Source organism: Perna viridis, chromosome 13, assembly GCF_037379345.1.
Source record: "Perna viridis isolate PV_CMFRI_1.1 ecotype Kerala chromosome 13, ASM3737934v1, whole genome shotgun sequence".
NCBI lineage: Eukaryota > Metazoa > Mollusca > Bivalvia > Mytilida > Mytilidae > Perna > Perna viridis.
The window spans coordinates 15566974-15591492 of NC_142457.1; the positions used below are offsets into that span (position 1 = coordinate 15566974).

Sequence of the window (24519 nt, forward strand, 5' to 3'; positions counted from 1 at the left end):
AACTGCCTCTTTTCAATATCTCTTTAATGCCCTCCCCTTTAAAAAAAATATATTAAAGAATTAATCGTCAGCATCTAAGATATTGATGATTGCATTTAAAAGAATTGGGAGGGAATTGATCGACCTAACAACGTACATGATAATAAGTACAAATAATACATACAAAAGATAAAACGAAGAACGCGGAGAAGTAGTAAACAAACTAAGCAAAATGGATACATCTCAAATGAATAAAAATGTAACATGCCTCCTGGAAATGTACGATCTGGTCGCGTGAAAGGTAATCCTTAGATGACAAAAGTAACCGGAAGCTTCCCTTTAAAAAATATATTCAACGGTATACATCATCTAACTGAAAACAAAAATGGCAGAACGCAGACAAAAAATTACAAAACACTGTGATAAAACTACTATTATTTTCCAAGATACAAAACATTTCTTATACGAGATAAAAACAATTCTGGATTGTCCTATTTCTAAATATTCTATTGAAATTGGTTCTGGAAGCCAGAAACACTCCATCCATGCCGAAAAAAGATGTTCTACCAATGAATCACAAGTTTTAAAAAAACTTTGTGACAGCGAAGAAGGTGCTACAATTCGTCACATCAGATATCACAAATGAATAAAGACAAACAAAAAAATAAAAATGATAACTCTTGATCATAACGGTTAGAAACAAATTAAGGTAGATCATATCTAATATTTCTAGTAAATACGATTTCCTAATTTACCTGGAAGATTACATTGAAAGAACATACCTAATTTCGATAAAGGCAATTTTGATTTGGATTCTTTGGTGGATAGAATTTCTTCAATATTTATTTTAAGAGACATTCTTTCATTTACAAAAAGAAAACTGGGGATCACCAATTTATTTTGTCTTGTATAATTGCGAAAATCTAAATTGTCATTACATTTCTTAAGAACATTTTCCCGCCAATTATCCCCCTTAAAATATGCTTTATAAAATTGATGTTTGTGATTCTATTATACATTTTTTGATATAAAAAAATCGTTTAAAATTATTTAAACTTACATTTTTTACATCATTTTAAAAATTATTAGTTTATTGAAAATATGTATGTCTGAATGAATTCGTATATGCTCAGTGTAATAGGTGTGATCTGCCGTAAATCCATCAATAATTTAATTTAATTGGAACTACACTTTTGTGTTACATCAGCTCTCAGGTTATAAATCATTCTTAATCTGTTCCTCAACTATTGAACGTATGCATAAGGAAAACATTCTTAATTAAAGACTCCTCCTAAAAAGAACACATATATAACTACACATGCATGTTCCACACAAAAAGTGTGTGGTTTATAAAAAGAAGCTAAAATGTACGGTATATTTGGATTTAAATTTCGTTTCTGGTTAAAGAAATGAAACGTAGGCTATTAATCATGACCTATACATCTTTTTTTTTACTTAAAAATATATATACTGGTTTTCGCTCTATCTGGTGCTACTTTCCTCGTAAATATGATCTCGTGTAACTGTATTGAACGTATGGTTACCCAATGTTTACTCCCAAAAGTTGGATAGTTCTCTTGGTGGTTTAATAAAGTTTAATTCTTCAATAATTTTGGAGTGTGTATGAATTCGACAAGAGGACGCTGCTCCTGGTTTAAGTATACTGGAGTATATCACAAGACTTCGTTTACTTCCACAAGACTTATCTTTGACAATAAACCGCCCGATTGTTTGCCTTGGACAGAAAATATGGGACAAAGCTCGTTTAGTGATATTACTTCAGCATATTCAAAGATTTTACTTGAATTTACCCCATTGTAAAGAGTAAACAAATTGTCTTTTCTGTTGATAACAACGAGAAATGATCCACTTTTGTAATATCCTGCGGTATTTGGACTCCATCCAATTTCAAATGAACCAACTGTGTCGTGCCAAGCCTCAAGGCAGACTTCATTCCATGGGCATTTGTTAATTGGAAATGACCAGCCACCAACTGACGAAGCTCCTGCATAAACAGAGTTATCCACCTTTGCTCTGTCAGCGATTCCTAATTCGATTGCAATAAGGGTGCCAGTTAACGGGTTTTGCAAGGTATACTCATAGTTAAATTTGTAGTAAACTATTCGATTATCTTGCACGCAATTATCAACAATGACTCCTGGATAGGTTGTTAGTGTATTTGGCCCAGCTGGGAACTGTTGCACATCCGCATGAGAGTAGTCACTAAGTACCGTTCCATCCGGAGATAGGTATAGATCACTTTTGAGTGTTGTTGAATCAAACTTCATCGAGAATGACTTTCGCCCACCTATAAAGGACATGAATAATAAGAAGTATAATTGTGAGAAGGTGTCAAAAACAACAAATTATAGGTTTTAATTTTGGAATGATATCATGGTTTAGATAAAGTCTACAGGCTGCCTTTGGTTGTTTTACTGTCTGTTGGGCTGTTGCTTTTATGAACAATACCCGAGTTCACTATCTCTTTGCGTATTGCCGCTGTTAATTTTTTTCTCTCTAAACAATATAGTTATACTCTGTTGAGGAAATGCACCTATGTATTTGTAAATTGCGGCTATTGAAAATTGTCTTTTCTTTTTACCATAACGTTTCATGCCTTTTCGATAAATATCTGAATTAAGTTATACTAATAGAATATAAAATGAAATACCGTGGAAATGAACTGTAAATAATTAAAATTTAAAAAAAGTAGTCAGAGTCTTCCTGGTTACTGCTGTAATAAGAAAAAAATATGCCTTTAAAAATTGAAAATTGTTTTTCTTTGCTATTGTGTTTGATGAATATTCGATTTTTGTTTACAAATATAGAACATAAAATGACATATTGTAGAAATAAACTTGAAATCGAATAAGTCTGATTTTTCATGGTAACCCTGGAATAAGAAAAAAAATATATACCTCTTAAAACTGCAATCCCATTTGCTTGTTGTAATATCATCGAGTACTTTGGTATATCCTTGTATAACTTGCACATGAATGAAGATTTGTCATATTCTGCTACATCGCAATGATCGTTAGTCTCACATAATACTCCACATTCCATTAAACTCCGTGTTGAAAAAGGACCACTTAAAAGATTGTTTGTGTTGTATGAAACATGATGATTCGGTTTTAGGACGAATGATTTTTTTCTCGATGCATATCCGTTCACAATAATTGGTAATATTGATAATATCAAGAATGTTTTCATTGTCATATTTCTAAATTATAATCACTTTTAACAGATTTTGCTTTCATCAACTTCTTCTAAAAATTACCAAAATAATGCGTATGATACTTCTCCTTTTCTATGGCTTGAGGTTGCAGTCATCAAATTTGTTTCCCGCGTTCTTTTGTTATTCGGTACACCTTGGTAGTTGTCTTAGGTGTACCTCGATGGAAAGTCTAATAAAGTAGCCTGTTGCAAACAACCAATTAAACGATAAGCATATCTTGTAATATGTAGTATGCATTCAATTATATTTGAACAATAACACTCTACCCGGATTAAGCATTGATCTTCATTCTCGTTACACCGATCATCGGAGCTTCTCAGATTTTTCAGCAAAAACCTAAACCAAATATAAACAAAACAAAACAAAAACAAACCCAAAACGGGATGTTCAAACAGGCAACAATTTCTTGCTTCGTGTTTAACAGAAACCAAGCGCGATTGGTAGAGGATCGCTTTCATCATTTATAGTTAAGTATAAGTCCATGTACAATGCAGGTACTATCAACGGTCAATCTACATATGCTATATTTGTGAATCAAAATAATTCTTTCGGTATTCTGATCTTCATTCTTGATAAAATCTTAAATTCATTTCTCACTAAAATCAACCAAATATAACCAATCAAGAACAATCACTCTTGGAAGCTACTAATGTCATGTACAATCTTTATATTTTTCCAAGTAAAAAGCTATGACTGATTATGCGATCAGTATATGTTTCTGGAGAAGAAATGAAAGTGGGTTCGATGGGTTTTTGGCATGCATGAATCACCTACTGCCTGATCTGTACAAGGAATGATACTAAAGCATTAGTGTAATATCACTACATGTCAAAAAGAGTGATTCAGCTTAAAGGATTTTAGAATAAGTTCAATTAGTAAATAGTTTCTGTACCTTGGTCTGGAAATCACAATGACAATTTTTAGCGTTTGAAGTCCGTTCTTAAACAAATCAGATTATAGAATTCTATTCTGTAATTGGGTTGAAAACTAGTATATATTTTAAATGAACAATGTAAGTCGAAAATATTGTAATGAAATTTTCACTTGAGATCAATTCATTCGGTGCGTAACAGTACTAATGGAGAAGTTTTAAAAGGTTTTTTGTTGACAATTTTGTTTGCAATCAGTTGTTTGTCGTAAATATTAAAGTTGTAACAACAATCACCTTTTTATCTAGTCTGTTGAAATATGAATATTTAAGTTCTCTATTGCTAAAGTTCCCATCGTTCTACGCATAATCGCCATTAACTGTAAAGACGCTTTTAAAGACACAAAGAAATCTTACATCATTTTTTTCCTTACCACAAACAGGTAATTTAAAACAATATCTTTCATCGATTTGGTCTAATCTTTTCAGACCAGTTTTAATTTAAAAATTCGAGATTACATTTTTGCTTGATAGTCAATATACTATCAATTGTTGGTGCGTTTGCACTTAATTGGTTGTGATAGCAAAAAAATGGAAATATTCAATTCACCAAAATTTCATTTTATACTTATTTGTGGAGGCCGTTTTGTGGTGAAGTTTGAAACCGGGAGATCGTCCAATTTTGTCTTGTATGAATAAGGCACCGTAAAATGAAAACATATAGTCAGAGATTGGTTCTTTAGTCTGGTCTTTGTCGCTGGGTTACATTCTTTTGATTACCGCTATAACTTGGTTCCCTTGCGTATTCTTTCAGTGTATCGACTTTGTTCAAAATTAAAATAAATCACAAGTCTTAGCTGAAACTTGAAGATTTTAGGTTGATTGATAATATACATTCATGTTGTTTTCCATTTCACATCTTTTGACATATTGTACATTTGTTTATTTCTAGATTTCTAGCAAAATAAGTGTATTCCTTTTCGAAAATAATTTATACTTTTTATTTTAGAACGTTTCAAAGCTTATGTCAGTTTTAAACGTTCATTAGAGCGTAATGTTTTATATATACCTACTTTACATTTGAACTTTGTTGTGCAACACGACAGTTCGTCAATCCACAGAGATCGTCAAACTTTTAGCGAAATTGCAACATTTTCTAATTAAAATTGGTTCACAACTCGGAGACTAGGCATTTCTGAGCTATATTAAAAAAAGTTCAATGCTAACCGATCGTTTTATCTTTAAATGTAAACTTCCCACTCTGATGTGAATTAAAACACATATGCAGTAGTAAAGTATTTAAGAGGTGCAGACGGACGGACAGAAAACGGTAGAAAAAGAGAATAAATACATATATGGTGTAAATGACAAAGAAACAACAATCCCAAGGGATGGAAATGTCAGCCTATCATCATGAACTCGTGGATCGTTACGGTGTATCCATCTGCGCCATGAAAACTGATTTGTTCAATGTGTCATAGTTTTCCTTTCCTCTACCCCGGACTTGACTTTTTATGAGCAACTCGTATAAAAATAGTACAATATTTGTCTTTATGGAAGGTGGTTTTCTTTTTTTCAGAGGAAATGGTCTTGTAACTCCGAAAAATAGCACATTATATTAAATGTACCAGTTAACCACAGCCGTTAGTGTTTCTGTATACCAGTTTTATTTTTTCCATGTTTAATGTACATTATTAGGATAACAAGTACATTTTTGTACTTTATAAAGAACAATCATTGCTTGTTAGTTGTTTTTGCTCTCTACCCTGGATATGATATATAATAAAACTAATGGATGGGAAAACAAACAAATAACAATTGTTGGATATCCACAATACACAAATTGGCTCCATATTACTTTCGTTTGATTGTATAAGTAAACTTATATTTAAATAAATAAATGATTATTGTAAATAAATTTGTTATTCTGTAGCAACTATAAAAGTGAGCAAATAAAGAAAACCCATTAAAATATATTGCAACAATGCTATCTGTTATCTGTTCCTGTGTACTAAATAGTGATTTGTCTTTAAACAACCCAAGTTAACTTGATGTCCTTGTTTGATGAATTCTAATAGTTGGTTCTGATTTGTAATAAGCTTTGTGGTTGCTTGAATCCCATTAAGCAAACTATTCAACTAGATTTGATGTGCGTTAGTTAGTCCCTAGTATATGTTTCAAATAATCCCAAACAAAGTAACGCTTCGATGTTTATTCGTATAAACTGCATGCCGTTAACCAAAGTATTTCATGTTACATGTTGCCATTGAAATATGATGAAAGTACAGTAATCATTTAAAATGCATATTAACATTAGTTGTCCTGGATTCCATTTTGTTGTTTTGTTTAAAGCTTGTAGCTTGTCTGATTTCATTGAATTTAATGATTTATGAAGCTATAATCTTCGAGTTTACAACACGTATGGTCGCGTCGAAATCACCATGTAACAGTCCAGAGACTTGACTTTTGACCGAAAATGTGGGACATAATTCCACAGCGGAAGTCACACCACTAAATGTGAATTTAAAATCCATAATCTTATAGTAAAATGTTATCATATTGACTTGACGATCGACAATAATCGAATACGTATTGTTCAATTTATCTCCTGGGTCGATGCCGTAGTAGACAATCAACGGAGTAATTGTGTTATCGTGCCAAGCTTCGAGGTTAATATCTCCTTCGAAGGACTTGATAACAAGGAAGGTCCAGGCATCTGATCCTAATGTAAAGGATTATGTTTCTTCAAGATCAATCTTAGCTCTTTCCGCAAGTCCAAACTCTAGTATTGTTTGTCTTTCATCCAGTGCTTGTTTTAGTGTAAACTCGCATGTAATATCATATTGTACGATTTGATAGTTCCGTATACATTTGTCGGTAGTTACACCGTGGAACTTGAGGAATCTGTTGGTCCCCAGAGGCCATTTCTGAACGTTTAAGTTAGAATGATCGCTTATAATAGTACAATCTGGAGACATGTACAAGTCTTGGTGTAGTGTCATTGGGTCAAATTTCATATAATGTCGTTGGTTGCCAATATTAACTCTGTTACCACCTACAATACAAATTATTTTGAACTTTGAATTCTACCATACCGGAAATCAGGTCAATACGGGGTAAGAAGCCTATACATCTGGTTTTGTTTCGTTTTGTTTTTTCGAGACTGTAGATTTGCCTATGAGGGACAGGTCTTTCTATATCAAAATAACAGCTGAGCTGACGACACGTCACCATGTTCCAAATGTACAACGCATACTGTTTCGACGGAAATACGCGAGACCTCTTACAACACCCGCTCTGTACCTGCTGAGGGAACGGTTTGGAGCCATTCATGTTTCAGGCCCCTCCTTTTTGGAAATCACTGACGCTCCGTCCCTTATACGACTTAAGAAATAATTGTCGTGATATTATAAGCTAAGCCTCTCAGAATAGACAAATATATAACCAAAACGGGCCTTTCCCAGCTTAGGTTTGCTTGTAATGAACAATTTCGCAGCCGGATGAACTTTGTTGGTGATTTTAAAATGTAAAACTAAATGAATTTTATCTAAAAAATCATTTTTCAAAACATGATTGATACAGTGCAATAACAATTTCGTCTAGTTTAACATAATGTAACATGAATATATGTACGAGGCCTAAGGGCTGGGAAAAATAATTCAAATCTTATTCGAACATGTTACGCAGTTTTGAGCCCAGTGCAAAAATATTTTCTATGACTACCAATAATATAAATGAAAGATATTTGGCTAAAAGTTCATGATGCTGATGGTCAAATAGCAATTCGTAGACATGTTGATCCACTATTACTTGAAAGCTACATACGAATACCACCTTAAAGTAATTGGTACCCTATTTCCATATTCATGTTCATTTATAGACAGTATCATTATCGTCAAGCTCCTAAACCGCGTTAGACGTTTGAAATTCACTTACGACTCTGCAGCCAGCCCTCTCAGAAAATGCAAAAATCTTGCAAAGTCCGTAAAAAGTGAATGATGATATGTGATGTTATCCTATAGTCAAACGACGTTTGATTTGAATAATGTCCGCAGATTTCAAAAGGGCTGTCTGAAGCGGTTAGTTTTAAGGTCAACGAACGTCTGCCGCTGCGTGCAGCTTGCATTATGGTAGGATAAGACAACTTACCTGTCATTATATAGAATCCACTTCTTTTTTCGGATGTTATAGGATTTGATGACGAATCGGTTCGGAGTGTACAAAGCAACTTTGCTTTTTCGAATACTGCAGCACCACACTGTTCATTCTCAAGACACATTAGGCCACAAGACATGCAGCTTACGGTAATATGTGGGCCGCTTAAAAAATTGTTCAGTATTCGTTGGTTGGCCTCAAGCACAAATGATTTCTTCCTTGATATGTATCCGTTCATGACTAATTGAACGCAAAATAATACTACAAAACTCAAAATACTCATAGCCGTCTGAATTGGATGATGAGTGTCAGCAGGCTAAAATACACTGCGTTTACAAGTAACAGTGATATAACAAACACAATTGTATGCTTTTGCAATTTTATTTCAAATTTTTCTTATAATGTGGATTTCAACAACCAAATTTACGTAATTTTTTTTCTCACGCAACAAAACGTCCATTGCGAAAAAAAAGTCTTACGGTGTAAAATGTTTCTGATATCTCAAATTGTTTCATATGCAAATATGTAAATTTCAAAGCGCAATGCTCATATTTTTCTAAAGAAGTTGACGTTCACGAATGAATTGCTTTTTATGTTTATTCTTTTCCTACACTTTGCATTTCGAATGATCTTGAGTTAAAAGAAAAAACAATCCCTTATAATGGAAAGTTCATATCCTAAAAGCAAGTATGTTTGACAGTTACTTAGTAAATAAACGCAACTATTTGATTTATCTACACTTCAAATGCACAAATTTTCGTTTGGACTGCAGCAAATTTGAAAACAGATAACAAGGAAAAACTACATGCCTATTACACTCTGTGTTGTGGTATTCTTTGACATTTCTGATCATCATAATTGATTTCAATAGGCGTATTCTTAAATGGAAAACTAGCATTTATGTATAATACTTGTAAAAGAAAAAAAGTACATGCACAAACATGCGCAAAGACTGTGAACATTTCAGATCACTCATGTTGCCAGTAAACTTCAAAAGTATCTTTCGTTGCTTATATTTTTCATCTTAGGTAGTTTTTAAAATGATTTTCCCTTTGTTTTGCTTATTGACGTTTATCTTTATTTAGGGAACATTAGAGGATTGATTTAGTCGGGTTTTGGGAACAGTATATAGATTAAAAGCACACGGTCATACATCTTATATATGTATGTATTACAATGTCGACTATTTCAACTATTTTGAGTTAATACTGCGTTTATGCGTAAATATAAATAGAATTTTTAATTAACTGCAAGGGGCTTCAAAGTAAATAGATCGGACTTACCTTACCGGTGCACCTGTTCAAAAACAAAATAATTAACTTTATTTATTCTGTTGGATTGATTGATAGGTATGGCAAAGGGGAATATAGACCCGTTGGTCAGTCCGACAGTCTATTCGTCACGCACATTTTCCAAAAAAAAAAAAAGGAAAACATTGTAATGAGAATGATGAATGTTAAATCGTTGATCGTTGTCGATAGTGTATTATTTTAAAATATCACACCGGGGAAACTTGATTGATAAATTGATAAAAAGTGATTCCAAGTAGGAATAAAGGATATATGATGAGATGATGCAAACAAAATGTCAATCCTTTCAAATTATAAATCGTTCTCCATTAACAAATTATTCAAACAGGGCGCTTTGCTGGGTGATTTGATTAAGCGTTGAAATTTGTTCATGGGTCAGTGACAAAAACCCGCGTTAACCATGGTCATAAATGACAAAACACTATAGATAAAAGTGAATGTCATTAAACTTGGTTAGTCATTTTTTTTCCAATTTACAATTACACAGAAAACTAATAATAATGTCACAAATCATACTATTTTCGTCTCGTATAAGATTCGGTATAGAGTTATTTGATTACCAAACACTTTCCACGTTCTTAAAAAGGACGTTGACCTTCGTGTAGGGGAGGCTTATTAGAACAGAAATATTCATTTACATATCCCCAACATTTTTTTTATTGACACAGCCCAGCTATTTTTTTCATTTCCTGTCTCCTGAAGCTTAAATCATTTTGTTCATCCAGTTCATTTTTTTTAATTGTGGCAACATCCCTTCAGCACCTGCGTATGGAGTGTTTATATCACAACTCATACGTCATGCCAGAGCTTGCCGAAACTACGCAGACTTTTTGTATCGCACTAGAACTCTAACAAATAGGCTTCTGGAACAGGGTTATGTTGCTACAGAATTGAAGTCATCACTACAGAAGTTCTATGGTCGTCATCATGAACTCGTGGATCGTTATGGTGTATCCATCTGCACCATGGAAACTGATTTATTCAACGGGTCATAGGTTTCCTTTCCTCGTTTGTCTACCCCGGACTTTTTATGAGCAACTCGGCGGGTGTTTCCAGAAAAGCAGAGGACGCTTACCCTACCGGTGCACCTGGTCCATGCTCCCAGTTTTTAGTGAAGTCCGAGTTGCTCATTTGCTTTTGTTACTTTGTATGTATGATTTTAGTTACTGTATGTTCTTTGTTATGTATGTCTGTTTTCCATGTCGGGTCTTTGTAACTGGATTACATTTTTTTGATTACCGCTATAACCTTGGTACCCTTGATTACTCTTTTAAAGAGTACATAAGGTAAAGAAGATGTAAACAAGTATCAATGTAAATTTCTGTTATATCAAATACTATGTTAATAAATAGGTATTTTCATATTGGCCCTGTTATAGGTTTGAGGTCTGTCATATTGGTTGAGGCGGTCGCCGAGGGCAAAAACGGTTGTTGAGGCCAAAATGATTGACCGAAACCTTTAACAGAGCCAATATGAAATTACATATTTGTTGACAATTTTAGTAATCAACTCAACTAAATGATTTGTAGAACAGTTGTTTTCATGTTTTACCAAGAACATGTAGGTTTCTTGGCAGTGTTCACTCTAAAATATCCTTTTTGTATAGAATGGAAGATTTTTTTTTGTGTTTCTGCAGCTTTTAATCCTGGTGATCAAATTTCATTTAATCAAATTCTAACTCAAAATGGCGATGTCAAACGACCGGAAGTTATGATACCGTATTGGCCCTGCATTGCGCCAAAAAAAAAATATCATAAATTTTTGACATTTTTTAATTATTTCTTTTCAATGTGTTACAATGTTTATCTTCCTCAAAATCAACACCAAATAAAAAAAAACAAGCAAATGATTTTCCTCTTTCAAAACAATAGCATGAGTAAAAGTGTATGGATTATTATGAAATAATTTTGTTTCATTTTAGATTTAACCTTGTAAAATAGGGTCAAATATTTGTTAAGAGTATAGCGGTCCTTAACAAATGTAAAAGACTTCTTTTTTGTAACCTATCTTTCCGTCACTGAAGGTATAGAAAATATGTTAAAGTCCTACAACAGGACAGTCAGTTATCATTGAATAACTTTTCTTAAAGGCTAGCCATCTCTTAACTTAATATAATGTTGAGAATACAATTTTATGCAATATTTGTAACGAAACTATTGGTATTTGATGGAAAACCTAGGATTTTTTTTATGAAGTTGTATGTACAATTTTGGTAGTTATTCTTAAATGAACTCGATGCAGCAGTTGATCAATACCTTTTAATTTACTCTCTATTTATGTAAGTCATTACGTTTCTTTCTTGTTTTCTTTTCTGTTGTTCAATTTTGCCTAATTTAAGAGCCGCCATCCCATTCCTTGTGTGGATTCCGACCCATATTTCAGTTTAAGAATAATCATTGAACCAAGGTTATAGTGGTAATCAAAAGAATGTAATCCAGGAACAAACACTAGACATGGAAAACAGACATACATAACAAAGTACATAAAGTAACTAAAATCATACATACAAAGTAACAAAAGTAAATGAGCAACTCGGACTCCACTAAAAACTTGAAGCATTAACCAAGTGCGCCGGTGGGATAAGCGTTCTTTAATCGGCGACTTGGCCAATGAACAACTGTTATTTTCTCAACTGTAACCCAGGTAACGCGAATGGTTGCCTATATTTTTACCCCGTCTCGCATGCGGGACATGAATATGTAATTTTTTTCATGATCACATGATCACATGACACCTATATAAGAGTTTCATAATTCCGTCCGTGCGAGACCCGACAGGGTAGTCAAGGACGTTAAAACACCCTTAGTTAGTTTCTTAATTATAATCCGACCATAGAACAAGTAACTATTGCATCTTTTAATGGGTTGGTCCTAACGCATACACGCTAAAGATTGTTTAGATGTTTTAGGAGAGCTTTTAAGTGTAAGTATTTGTAAGAATCAGGTAAAATTGAAAAAAAAAAAAAAAATCAGAAAGATGCACGTAAAAAACTCGCCGATCTGACACTATAACTTCACTCAAATATGCGTTCTCTATTCGATAAGACCACTATTTGATCTCTGCATCATGAGTTATCTGCCCTTGAAATGATCATTACCAGTGCATTGTAATGAAATTATAACCCAATCTACCAAGTGATATAGATATTGTCTTTTCCCTTTGATTCTGATGGTGCAAATAGTTATATGTATGTTTTCATACCCATTGCCTAATTTTTACAGAGACTGACATTAAGTATATTCGTTATTTTAAAGCTTTAAGCAGTGCATAAAGTTCTTTTTCTTTCTTTCTTTTGTTTGTTCTTAGTGCAGTAGTATTTTTAAAGTTGTTTCTGCCCGAGACGTGTAATTTGCCACCAAGAAATAAAACCAAATTTATAACCATAAAAATGGCTTAGCCTTCTAAGCTTAATTTTCTTATTAAAACTTATCTAAATGGCAAAGTCAAATGATCCTTACATACTACTCCATTTACTTTTTGTTAGTCTTTTTTTATAGAATTATGCTGCGTTGTATCACTTCTAAATAATAAAATTTATAAATAACTCTAATAGGGCACTATTATGTAACTAGACTATAATAATCTACGCTCTCTTTGACAAAAGGAATGTTCTGTATTCATATTACTTGCATATATTTTACCATCCGTTTTGGTTTTTCACATTATTTGACCACTTTTGTGTTTACTAGTAGTAACTTCATTACAGAATAGCACTGGAAAAAAAATTAGACGGAGCATACGCCATCGATGTCCTATGTTAAACGGAAAAGGCTCAATCACTTTCAATCGGAAATGACGTAATTCAGAACGTATTAACACTAGGGTACATATAGTTTAAACAGTTGTTTTATATTGCCGTAAAGGAGAAATAAATTAAAATAAATGATAAATGATACAGATTTGAAATATCTTCAATTAAGTGTATTGCTATCATCAATTGGTACTGAACCACATTACCGGGTTGGTAGTTGTAGATAGAAAAAAATTATATTATTTCATTTAAATTGGACGAAGTACAGATAGTTGTTTGAGTTGGATAAAAACTGTTGAATCGGAAAGATTAAGAATAAGAGTGATTAGATAATACTATTTAACGACTTGAATGATTTCCTATATCACAGAATAAATTTAAAAAAAAAACATCAATCGTTCTTTTAACTTGAGAAAAATATATGTACTAATGATAATCCTGACGTTTCTTAATTATCGGTTTTAACTAATAGCTGAGTAGATAGAAAATTCGGTTTAAGTTTAATCGTGGAATGGTTGGTAGTAATAACTATAAAATGTATCGAAAAAAAATGCGTAGGGTCTAGACATTTTAATAAGTGACAAATGAACAGAGAGCGGATTTAAGGTTGTATATTTTAAGCTGTGGACATATACGTGAGGATGCACATGTATTCGCCGGAGGGGAGCCCTTTTCCTTGAAATTATGTTGAAGTCATTTGAACAAAAACTGCCTGTAACCCTAAGTTTTTTTCATAGACTTCCTTTAAAATAAGCACATGTCCCATATATAAATTGTGTCCTTTTTAGCTCACCTGGCCGAAGGCCATGTGCGCTATTGCCATCACATGTCGTCCGTCGTCGTCCATCGTCGTCGTCCGTCGTCGTCGTCAATAATTTTTCAAAATTCTTCTCCTCTGAAACCACTTGACCAATTTGAACCAGACTTGATATAAAGTTCCTTGGGGTATCCCGCATAGAACAGATGTGGGGATTTTTGATCCGTCGAAAAAAACATGGCCGTCGTTACTAAGAATAGAGCGTAGGGGTCGGACAGTAGTTTTTCGCATACATCTCAAAAACCAGAATTTGGTGGAAATCTGTTGACCCATGTTGGAGTTATTGCCCTTTTTGGACTTTTGTTTTGTTGTTTTTAATGTTATTATTTTAAAAAATCTTTTCCTCAGAAACTACTTTTCAGAATTCATTGATTTGGTACATTTGTTTTAAAGGGCATCCTTAACAGAATAACCGATTGGATTTTTGATCTGTTATAAAGCATGGCCGCTGTTACTAAAAATTGAACATTGGGGTCAGACAGCAGATTTTTGCATATATCTCGAAAACGGTTAGGTTTAACCAACATTTGACTGGGTAAAATTATTCAGCATGACGAAATCTATCTGTGGTCAAATTTTGGTGAAAATTTGTTGACCCATGTTGGGGTTATTGCTCTTTTTGGACAATTTTTTTCTGTTTATGATGTTATTACTTAAAAAAATCTCCTCCTCAGAAACTGTTCCACAGAATTCAATGAAAGTTGACATTTTTGTTTTACAGGGTATCCTTACCGAAATGACAGATTTCTGATCGCTGAAAAAAAAACATGACTGCCGTTTCTAAAAATAGAACAATGGGGGTCAGACAGCAGAAGTGACGATACAAACGAAACTTGGGCAACTGCAGAGCGAGCAGAAGGGTAATGGATATATGTTGTTGGATATGGAATAAATGATCGAATCGAGTTGGACCAAACTTCATCACATCCTCTTTCTACATATCAGTTTATTGTAGGAGATGAACAAACCCTTGATGATGTGCCATTCAAACTTGACAGGGCTGTAAGTACGTAAGTTTGATAATTCAAATATTGTCCTCTTTTTGTCTTAAATTTTAATTATTAAATATCTAATATCTTATTAACACGGATAATGTTTTATCACAACTACAATATATTTAGTTATTTGACGAATACATCTAACAAATAATTATCTAAACCGCATTCCTTTTTGTTTTCTTAATTTCATATGAAATTACTTACCTGTTTTTTTTATGTTTTTTTTGGCACTATTTGGCACGTGAATTCGTAGTCTGTGAGTCAACCAGAACTTAACGTTTCCGATAATATCATATCCCTTTTTTCTGTTAGAAATACCACAGACATTGTTGTAGTAAGCAGCCTTTTTGTGGATACTTGTTTCATAGCATTGAGCTTTTGCTATGTCGTTTTTTAACGGCGATTATAAATTCGGTTTGCTACCTTACAATACCCGTTACTGGAGCAGAGTTGGAAACTACCAAGAATACCAAATGTCTCTCCAAGTTAACATTTACATTACATTACTCAGGTAGTCCCAAACCTGAACAAGGACTAACCAACAATTGACTTGTTGCTTCAAAAATAATTTAGGAGTGACATGATGTTGACGGCCTTTTATGTTTTCTCCTTATTTTCCATGTTGAGATTAAATATTCTTATTCTTTCTATGAAAAACTACATTCATCATCAGAGATAATTGTTCGTTGAATTTTAGCATACCTGTTTGAAGGCCATGTGAGCTATTGCCATCATGTGGCTTCCGTTGATATCGTTCGTCGTCATCGTCGTCGGCCGTTAACAATTTTTCACAAAGTCTTCTCCTCTGAAACTACTGAGCGGAAATATATAAAACTTTGCACAGATGTTCTATAGATTATTTTGCATAAAATATTATGTTTAGATGTTTGATCCATCCACTGTTACTAAAAATAGAACAGAGGTCAGACAGAATTTTTTTGCATATTAAATCTCCAAAACTGTTTGGTTTAGCCAAATTCTTTCAGTTGCTGAAATGATCCTTATTATAAGGCCTGCAAAAGTCTCCAGGGATCAAAGTTGTCAAATGACTGCTTGTTAGAGTCATTGCCCTTGAAAGATGAAAGATGGCTATTTTTTATACAGTTTTCAGCCAATATCTTGAAAACTATAATAAATATAAATAAACTTTCAATTGCCAAAACGATCCTTATGACAAGTGGTACCAAAGTCTTCTTCAGTCAATATTGTTAGACCACTTCTTGTTAAATTGATTGCCTTTGAAGGACAAAATTTAACAAGGCGAGCGATTCAGGCTCCTGGGAGCCTCTTCGTTCTCTATTGCATGGTTCTGCAAATCCCATGAAGACCAGACCACAAACATTCATACCAAAGGAATAAGATTCACCGTATTTCAGAAGGGTCATTGAAATATATACAGTTACTATATAAACGCTGAGGTTACGCATGGAATTATTTAATGAATATTAAATGAATACCCTACCGGTGCACATGGTCCATGCTCCCAGTTTTTAGTGGAGTCCGAGTTGCTCATTTACTTTTGTTACTTTGTATGTATGATTTTACTTACTTTCTGTTCTTTGTTGTGTATGTATGTTTTCCATGTCTGGTCTTTGTCCTTGGATTACATTCTTTTGATTATCGCTATAACCTTGGTTCCCTTGATTACTCTTTCTCCCTTTCAGTGCCGAAAGTTCCACCGCCAATGAGAAGAAGACCCCGGAATGTCAAGGTGAATTTTTATGTCTAGATGTACCAATACTCTGTATAAAACAAACCAATTATATGTTAGATACATAAATATGGTTGTATTCATCATATTTCGGTGTATGTTGTGGTGCTATTATATACGTATCACAAAAATTTGTTTGTATCAACCTACTTTATTTTTAATTTTAATCTTTATGAGGCAATTGCATTGAATTTATTTTTTTTCATAAATTATACAAAATCTCAAAATTATATAAAGGTTGATTTTTCTTGTATTTTATATTTATTGATTTTTTAATGAGTGAATGTTTTTACTTTATTTATTTTGATGGGAATAAGCATAACTTCTTTTTTTTCAATAAATCAATATTTAAGTATGAGAAATACACGGTAGCTTCTCAGTATATATGCTCTTATTTATAAGCATTTATTCATTTATTAATTGTACATGTCTTTTGATTGACACACATAGGAAAAACAATCATATTCACAAATCAGAATTATTTTTCTTTCTACAATAAAAATAATATTCTTAACAGCTGTAAAGTGTGTACATTTTTAAACTCATCTTATTGTAATTTTAAGTGGCAGCACTGTTATTATTAACATAAGTAGTATTGATAAGAAAGACTCATGTCTGAAACAAATCAAGCAGAACACTTTTACTGAAGAAAGGGAAATAACACATTTTTTAATTGCTCAATTATAGGTACTGTTTTATAAGATATGGCTTACAAGTAGTGCTAGATTTTGATGAGGTACATTGTAACCGCCTGTCTATATTTTTCCATCTTAGCAATAATAATATATTTGATTACAGTAAGAAGTCATGATGTGAACTCTCCAGAAAGGCAAAGAAGTATGAACTGCATTTTATATTATTCAATAATTTGTCATTTGTATTATAGGAGATAATGTATTTAATGTAATTAATAAATATGTATTATAATCTCTCAAGAAAAATAAAAAAAATGGAATGAATTCATATTTGTTGCCTCTGTTACTTTATTGGTTTGTGCATGGAGATTTTGTTTTTTTTATTCAACCACAATTTGTCATATTGTTCTTAATATTTCTACCCTTTCCAACATACATTATGACAAAACTGCATAAGCACTTCTTAATTGTGTATGGTAGCGACTTAAGTAAGTGATGATCTAAACAAAACTTACACAAAGTACATGTATGATACATGTAAAGTCAGTACTTAGATACCACAAAACTGTCATAAATCAGCTGCTCAAATGTGGCTTTTTTCTAACATTGTAGGCACATGTATTAATTTGCATACACAGAACATTAGAACCATACACATTTCAATTACATATTATTTGCAAATAAATCATCCTTATTTTTGAAATTTACTTTCATTTAAATCTGCAATTTAATTGACATTAAAATTTATAAGAGTATATTTTTTATTTAAATCTGATGTTTATTCAAATCTAATATTATGAAATATTGCTTTAACATTCCTTTCTTAAGTTACTAAGGAAAGTGACTCCAATGTAATCTGCACTTTACTTTAACATTGTATTATAACCAAAACCTTGTTACTTGAATATTTGTTAGTAACATATTTTGGATGTAAAAGAAACCTTTGATATAACTGTGAAAAATTGCCGTCTAAACCAAATACTACTTGAACAAGTCTTTGTAATGTTAAAAGGCTACTTAAGTCATGTCTTCTCAATACCTAGTTATATATGGGATAAGATGCATATACAAACATGGAAGTAAACTGTTGACAGTTTTGTAATGGCATTCTAACAAACAGAGGAACTATGATATTAACCATTTTTTTTTTCAGATCAATACTTCATTCAACATATTCAAAAACATCAAAATCTCTTCAAACACAGTAGCAATAACACCAAAAAGCTTGTTTAACCAATATACAATGAGGACTGATGTAGGCTGTTGAAAAAAAAAGAAAAAAAGGCAAATATTTGTGTATTAAAAAAGTCTTAAAATTGTTGAAATTTTGGCCACAAATATATGCCTGTGACTGTTTTATTATTTCCCATTGACGCAGGATACGTTTTATGCCAAATAAATAACAAGTCAGAAGCTAGAAGCTATTAACAAAGAGAAAGCCACAGTCTAAATCCATTTTTTAAAAAAGAAATCACAAGACCACCTATCAACATTTTTACAGTCTAAATACTTATTACTGACCTGATTTTCCAAGGTCAACAAAACAGAAATTTGTTAAATCAGAGGTAAATATACAAAATAAAAACAGTAAACAGTAAACGAAGACAGCTAAAACGGAAATATTAACTAAATACACGATTTCAGTTTTTAGTGGAGTCCGAGTTGCTCATTTGCTTTTGTTGCTTTGTGTGTATGATTTTAGTTACTTTGTGCTCTTTGTTGTGTATGTCTGTTTTCCATGTCTGGTCTTTGTCCCTTGTTTGCTCTGATATAAATTTTAATTGTTTGTCTATTAACAGAAGATTTAACCGACGATCGACAATGCCAAGGGAAGTCTACATTTATAGTACTTTTTGATGTAATTTAAAACCTATAAGTATTAAAGAGTAATCAAGGGAACCAAGGTTATAGGAACTTTAGCAATTACGTAAGCACCTACACACAACACGAACAGTCATTTACGATATGAAAAACAACAAATAGGTGCTACCTGTCAGAAGCAATGGCCACGGAAGACATGTCACTTCTTTGTCTGATGTGACAGCATTGGTAAATATTTATAAATATATGAGTATGACTCAGCCGGGGATCAACCAACCAAACTCCCGCATATGAAACAAATATAGATAAATATAGGATTCCAGAGACAACAGATACAAGGTCTTATAACATGCATTTCCCAAAGGGACACAACTTATAGCTGATCTGATCAGAAAGAAAGAATATAGTTTGGCTAGATCCTTCAATCTCAGTTTCCGCTATATAGATGACGTGTTATCTTTAAACAATCCTAATTTCGGGGATTTAATACATCACATCTACCTAAAAGAACTTGAGATAAAAGATACTACAGACACTGTGAAGTCAGCCTCATATCTTGACCTACACTTAGAAATCGATGGTAAAGGAAAACTATTGACCAAACTTTACGACAAACGTGATGACTTTTCATTCAGAATTGTCAACTTTCCTTTCATCTGTGGCAACATCCCTTCGGCTCCTGCGTATGGAGTGTTCATATCACAACTCATACGTTATGCCAGAGCTTGCCGAAAGTACGCAGACTGTTTGTATCGCGCTAGAACTCTAACAAATAGGTTAATGGAACAGGGTTATGTTGCTACAAGATTGAAGTCATCACTACAGAAGTTTTATGGTCGTCATCATGAATTCGTGGATCGTTATGGTATATCCATCAGCACCCTGAAAACTGATTTATTCAACGGGTCAAAGTTTTCCTTTCCTCGTTTGTCTACCCCGGACTTGACGTTTTATGAGCAACTCGGCGGGTGTTTCTAGAAAAGCAGAGGACGCTTACCCTACCGGTGCACCTGGTCCATGCTCCCAGTTTTTAGTGGAGTCCGAGTTGCTCATTTACTTTTGTTACTTTGTATGTATGATTTATTTACTTTATGTTCTTTGTTGTGTATGTCTGTTTTCCATGTCTGGTCTTTGTCCCTGGATTACATTCTTTTGATTACCGCTATAACCTTGGTTCCCTTGATTACTCTTTTATACAAACAAAAGGAGAACACTAGTGTATTTAGTTAATATTTCCGTTTAAGCTGTCTTCGTTTACTGTTTATAGTCTGTAAACGTCTTTGTTTCCTTTGCTATATATTAGGTTTTGGTTATGGCTGTTGTGTTCGTGTGTTTAAAATATATCTTTCTTATAAGATGATTGTGGCATTCCTTTTTGTGTTAACTGTGTATCTTTTATTTATTTATTTATTTATGTATGCAATTGAGTAAATTTGTAATCAGTTCCGAATCGAACTTTTGAAATAAAGAACTTTGACATGAAGTACTTCAGACCTTTTGCGTAAGACTTAATTTGAGTGAGATGGTGTTGACATTAATTTGTATTTCTGTATTTATACCGACATTGTTTGTCATTAATCTATATATCAAACAACAAAAACAATTTTGTCTTTGTCAATACACCCCACTATTCTAAATCTGTGGCAATTTTCATTATTTGCACTTGCAAAAAGGCTTTAATAATATACAAAGACAACGCAACCACACAATTTGATAAGTGAAGACCTAAAACAAATATTGTAATTTTGACTAAAACATGAAATGTTGGAGATTCTTCAGTTTCTGCAGTTTTAATTTACTCGTTGTTTACATTCTTTATCTAAACTCAACAACGTGTTAAATGAAGGCAAGTTATTTACATCAAACGAAAATTGCAATATTTATTTATAGATGAAGCGATCTAATGGAGACAATTCAATCTTAAAAATGGTCATTTGTATGTACATATAAATATTAACAGTAATGCCGTTACGATGCCAAACGATGCAATTTGCTTGCGTTTATCCTGTGTTTAACATTGCGTGTCTCGTGGACTTTACATATTATACAGTCCTGTAAACTTTTGAAATACTTATTGTACATCTATTGAAATCAGGAAATGGATGAAACTTTGTATGAAAAGATAAACAGAACCAAAGACAAACAAACAAAATAGATCATTGAGTGTCAATGCTACATCATTTTAAAAGACCCTGATGTAGCACAGACATTGTCTACTATACATGACAAATATGTTGTCGTACCTGCAGACAATGCCCAACACAACATTTTTCCTGTCTGCAAAACGTATTACATCCAATGTGTATTATCAGAGGTAGACGTAGGCAATAAAAGGAATGATATGATAAGACCTATACTGCCACTGCACTCTCCAAAGAAGAAATAGTGGATAACCATAAATCTGTGTATCATCTTTTGGTCTCTCTACCCAAAACGATGATTGTGATTTACCGTCTTTATCCTGGATTCCTAAGCTTCACAACAATCCATACAAAAACAAAAACGTTATACAGCTGGATCTGCAAATGTACCACCAAACCTCTTTCAAAAATTTTGAAAGATCTATTCGAGACCCTCAATTCAAAATTATTATCAGAATATAATAGCATTAAAACCCATGATTTTTCAACACTGTATACTTCCATTGCCCATAATCAGATACATCCCGATTCAAGAATATTATATATTGTTGTTGCTCAAAAAAAGATGGTACACCTAGATACAAATATATAGATCTTCGTAGATATGCCTCGTACTTTGTAAAAAATAATTCCAAATCATCTTCCAAATATTCAGAATAAGATGTTTCCTTTTTTTAAATGTTGTAATGTTTGATCGACAACATATTTATCCAGTGTGGAGGACGTGTTGTTTTTTAAAAGTCGGCATTCAAATGGGAACAAATTGTGCCCCTCTACTTGCTGACTTATTCCGTCACTCTTATGAGGCCGACTTTAAAGCTGGTCTGATCCGGCAGAAAGAACATCGTTTAGCTAGATCCTTTAATCTCAGTTTCCACTATATAACTTATTATCGTTAAACAATCCTAGTTTCGGGGATTTGATACATCGCATCAACAGCAAAGAACTTGCGTATGGACTTTTCATATCACAACTCATACGTTATGCAAGATCTTGTCGTCAATACGTAAGCCTTTTGTTTCGCGCTAGACTTCTTCCAATAAGGCATCTGAAACAGGGTTAATTTGCTTCAAGATTAAAGTAATCACTACAGAAGTTCTATAGTCGTCATCATGAACTCGTGGATCGTTACGGGGTATCCATCTGTACCATGAAAACTGATTTGTTCAACGTGTCATTGTTTTCCTTTCCTCTTTCGTCTACCACGGACTTTGCATGAACAACTCGGCGGGTGTTTCTAGAAAAGCAGAGGACGCTTACTCTACCGAAGTACCTGGTTCATGCTCCCAGTTTTAAGTGAAGTCCGAGTTGCTCACTTACTTCTGTTACTTTGTATGTATTGCTTTAGTTACTTTATGTTCTTTATTGTGTTTGTCCATTTTCCATGTCTTGTCTTCGTCCATGGAAAACATGCTTTTGATTTCCGCTAGATTCCTGAGTACTCTTTCATATACTTTGGGTAAATTGGGTTATAATTTCATTGAAATACACCGGTAATGAATACTTGAAGATCATATAACTCTTTAAAAATTAGTATCAACGTCGTTTAGACGTTTGAAATATGCATCTAACCAATATTTAAATATTACATATAGGGTATTTGAAAGTTGCATGATGCATTTTTGAATATAATACCCTTGTCTTATTAATGCAAAGTGTACTCTTTCTATGGTACTGCTCTTGTTTTGCATAGATATATTCTATTCAATCACAAGAATCCTTATTGAGAATACATATTATAATATGCACAAAATAAGCAAAAACATTACTTGAAACTTATTTGGTTTTAAATAAATCAATTTATATCCAAATCAGATGCTAAACTTTACAGGCCTTGAGTCGATCAGCACAACGATTTGACGGATGGATGACCGCTGACTGATTGATCGTTGACGGTACTATACCCGATGACGGGTGACCGATTTGATCGCAGATTTGTTATGTATAATGACGGATGATCTGTTAAAAATAAAACAAACGTAAAAAAAGAAATATAAATTGATGTTTTGATGTACTGCATTATGTGAATTTGTGCAACATTGCCAAAAAAAAACAATGTAAACCGTAAAATATATTGACCGCTCTGTGGTCACGGGATTAGATCACCGGTTTATTGGATCGGTTTGACGGATCGATGACTGATCAGAAACTGATCGATGATCGATGACCGATCGCAATTTTAGTTGCACGAATCGGTTCAAGTACTGTACTTAATATATTTTGGTGAGTTTCATTCAACGTTTGATTTGTCTCTGTCATTAATTTACTAAATGAATGGTTGATCAGCAGACTAACTCGTACAAAGTGTTAGAGTTATCTAGAAGTAATACTTCTGCATACAATACTATCTTTTTATAATAACCAAACATTTTAGGAGAACCCATATAAAGCTGTAAATAGTGTGGTCTTAATGTGGCCCCGATTCCATCTGCACATATTTCTTTACCTGAAGCTATTTTCAAACTACTTGTTATAGGTTTACTTACTTTGTAAGTGTAAAGGTGGTTATCAAACTTCAAAATGCAGGAAAACAAAGCGAAATGTTACGTGAAATTCTCATTGGCTTGGTTCTTTGACATGTTCCAATAATGAGTAATTTTCAGGTCAAAGTTGAATGGTGTGAACACATTCTCTTCTGTAATTAAGTTTGTGTTAATCATTTGTATTGGCATATTTTTTTAATTTCTTGATTTTGGATAATTTTACACATATTAGAAGTGATTTTTTTTTGTCGGTTAATTTTGTACAAATTATAATTTTTGTTCACTTAACTTATAAAGATATAATTTGTACAGACTGAAAATACGAACCATTGTTTGTACAAATATTTATACAGATTATAATTTGTATAAAATTACAACCTGTACATAAGAAATATGTATGATTTACCACCTCTACCGTCCACACTAACCATAATCAAGCCTGTTACAACGTTTTGTTCAATATCATACGATAATATTATTTTTAGTTAGTTGTTTGAATAAAGATAAACTATAATTTTAACAAAATGGCTTAAATAACACGGACTCATCAATCCCCCCCTCTTTCAATTATTCACCTCCGTACAAGACCCGCATTTGTACTATTTGGTATAAACT

The 24519-nt window shown here is 33.0% G+C and overlaps 2 protein-coding genes across 2 annotated transcripts; both read right to left on the reverse strand.

The window, feature by feature from the left end:
- Positions 1–397: 397 nt before the first annotated feature.
- Positions 398–3630, reverse strand: LOC148599728 (uncharacterized). The gene is made up of 2 exons (XM_088557786.1): positions 2898–3630; positions 398–2287 (listed from the first exon to the last, which is right to left on the reverse strand). The coding sequence occupies exons 1-2, from the start codon at positions 3193–3195 to the stop codon at positions 1653–1655; spliced, it is 933 nt and encodes a 310-aa protein (XP_088413912.1). The 5' UTR covers positions 3196–3630; the 3' UTR covers positions 398–1652.
- Positions 3631–5584: 1954 nt separating this feature from the next.
- Positions 5585–24485, reverse strand: LOC148599729 (uncharacterized). Its single transcript, XM_088557734.1, has 3 exons — positions 23908–24485; positions 8232–9533; positions 5585–7137 (listed from the first exon to the last, which is right to left on the reverse strand). The coding sequence occupies exons 2-3, from the start codon at positions 8518–8520 to the stop codon at positions 6818–6820; spliced, it is 609 nt and encodes a 202-aa protein (XP_088413860.1). The 5' UTR covers positions 8521–9533; positions 23908–24485; the 3' UTR covers positions 5585–6817.
- Between the last annotated feature and the right edge of the window lie 34 nt (positions 24486–24519).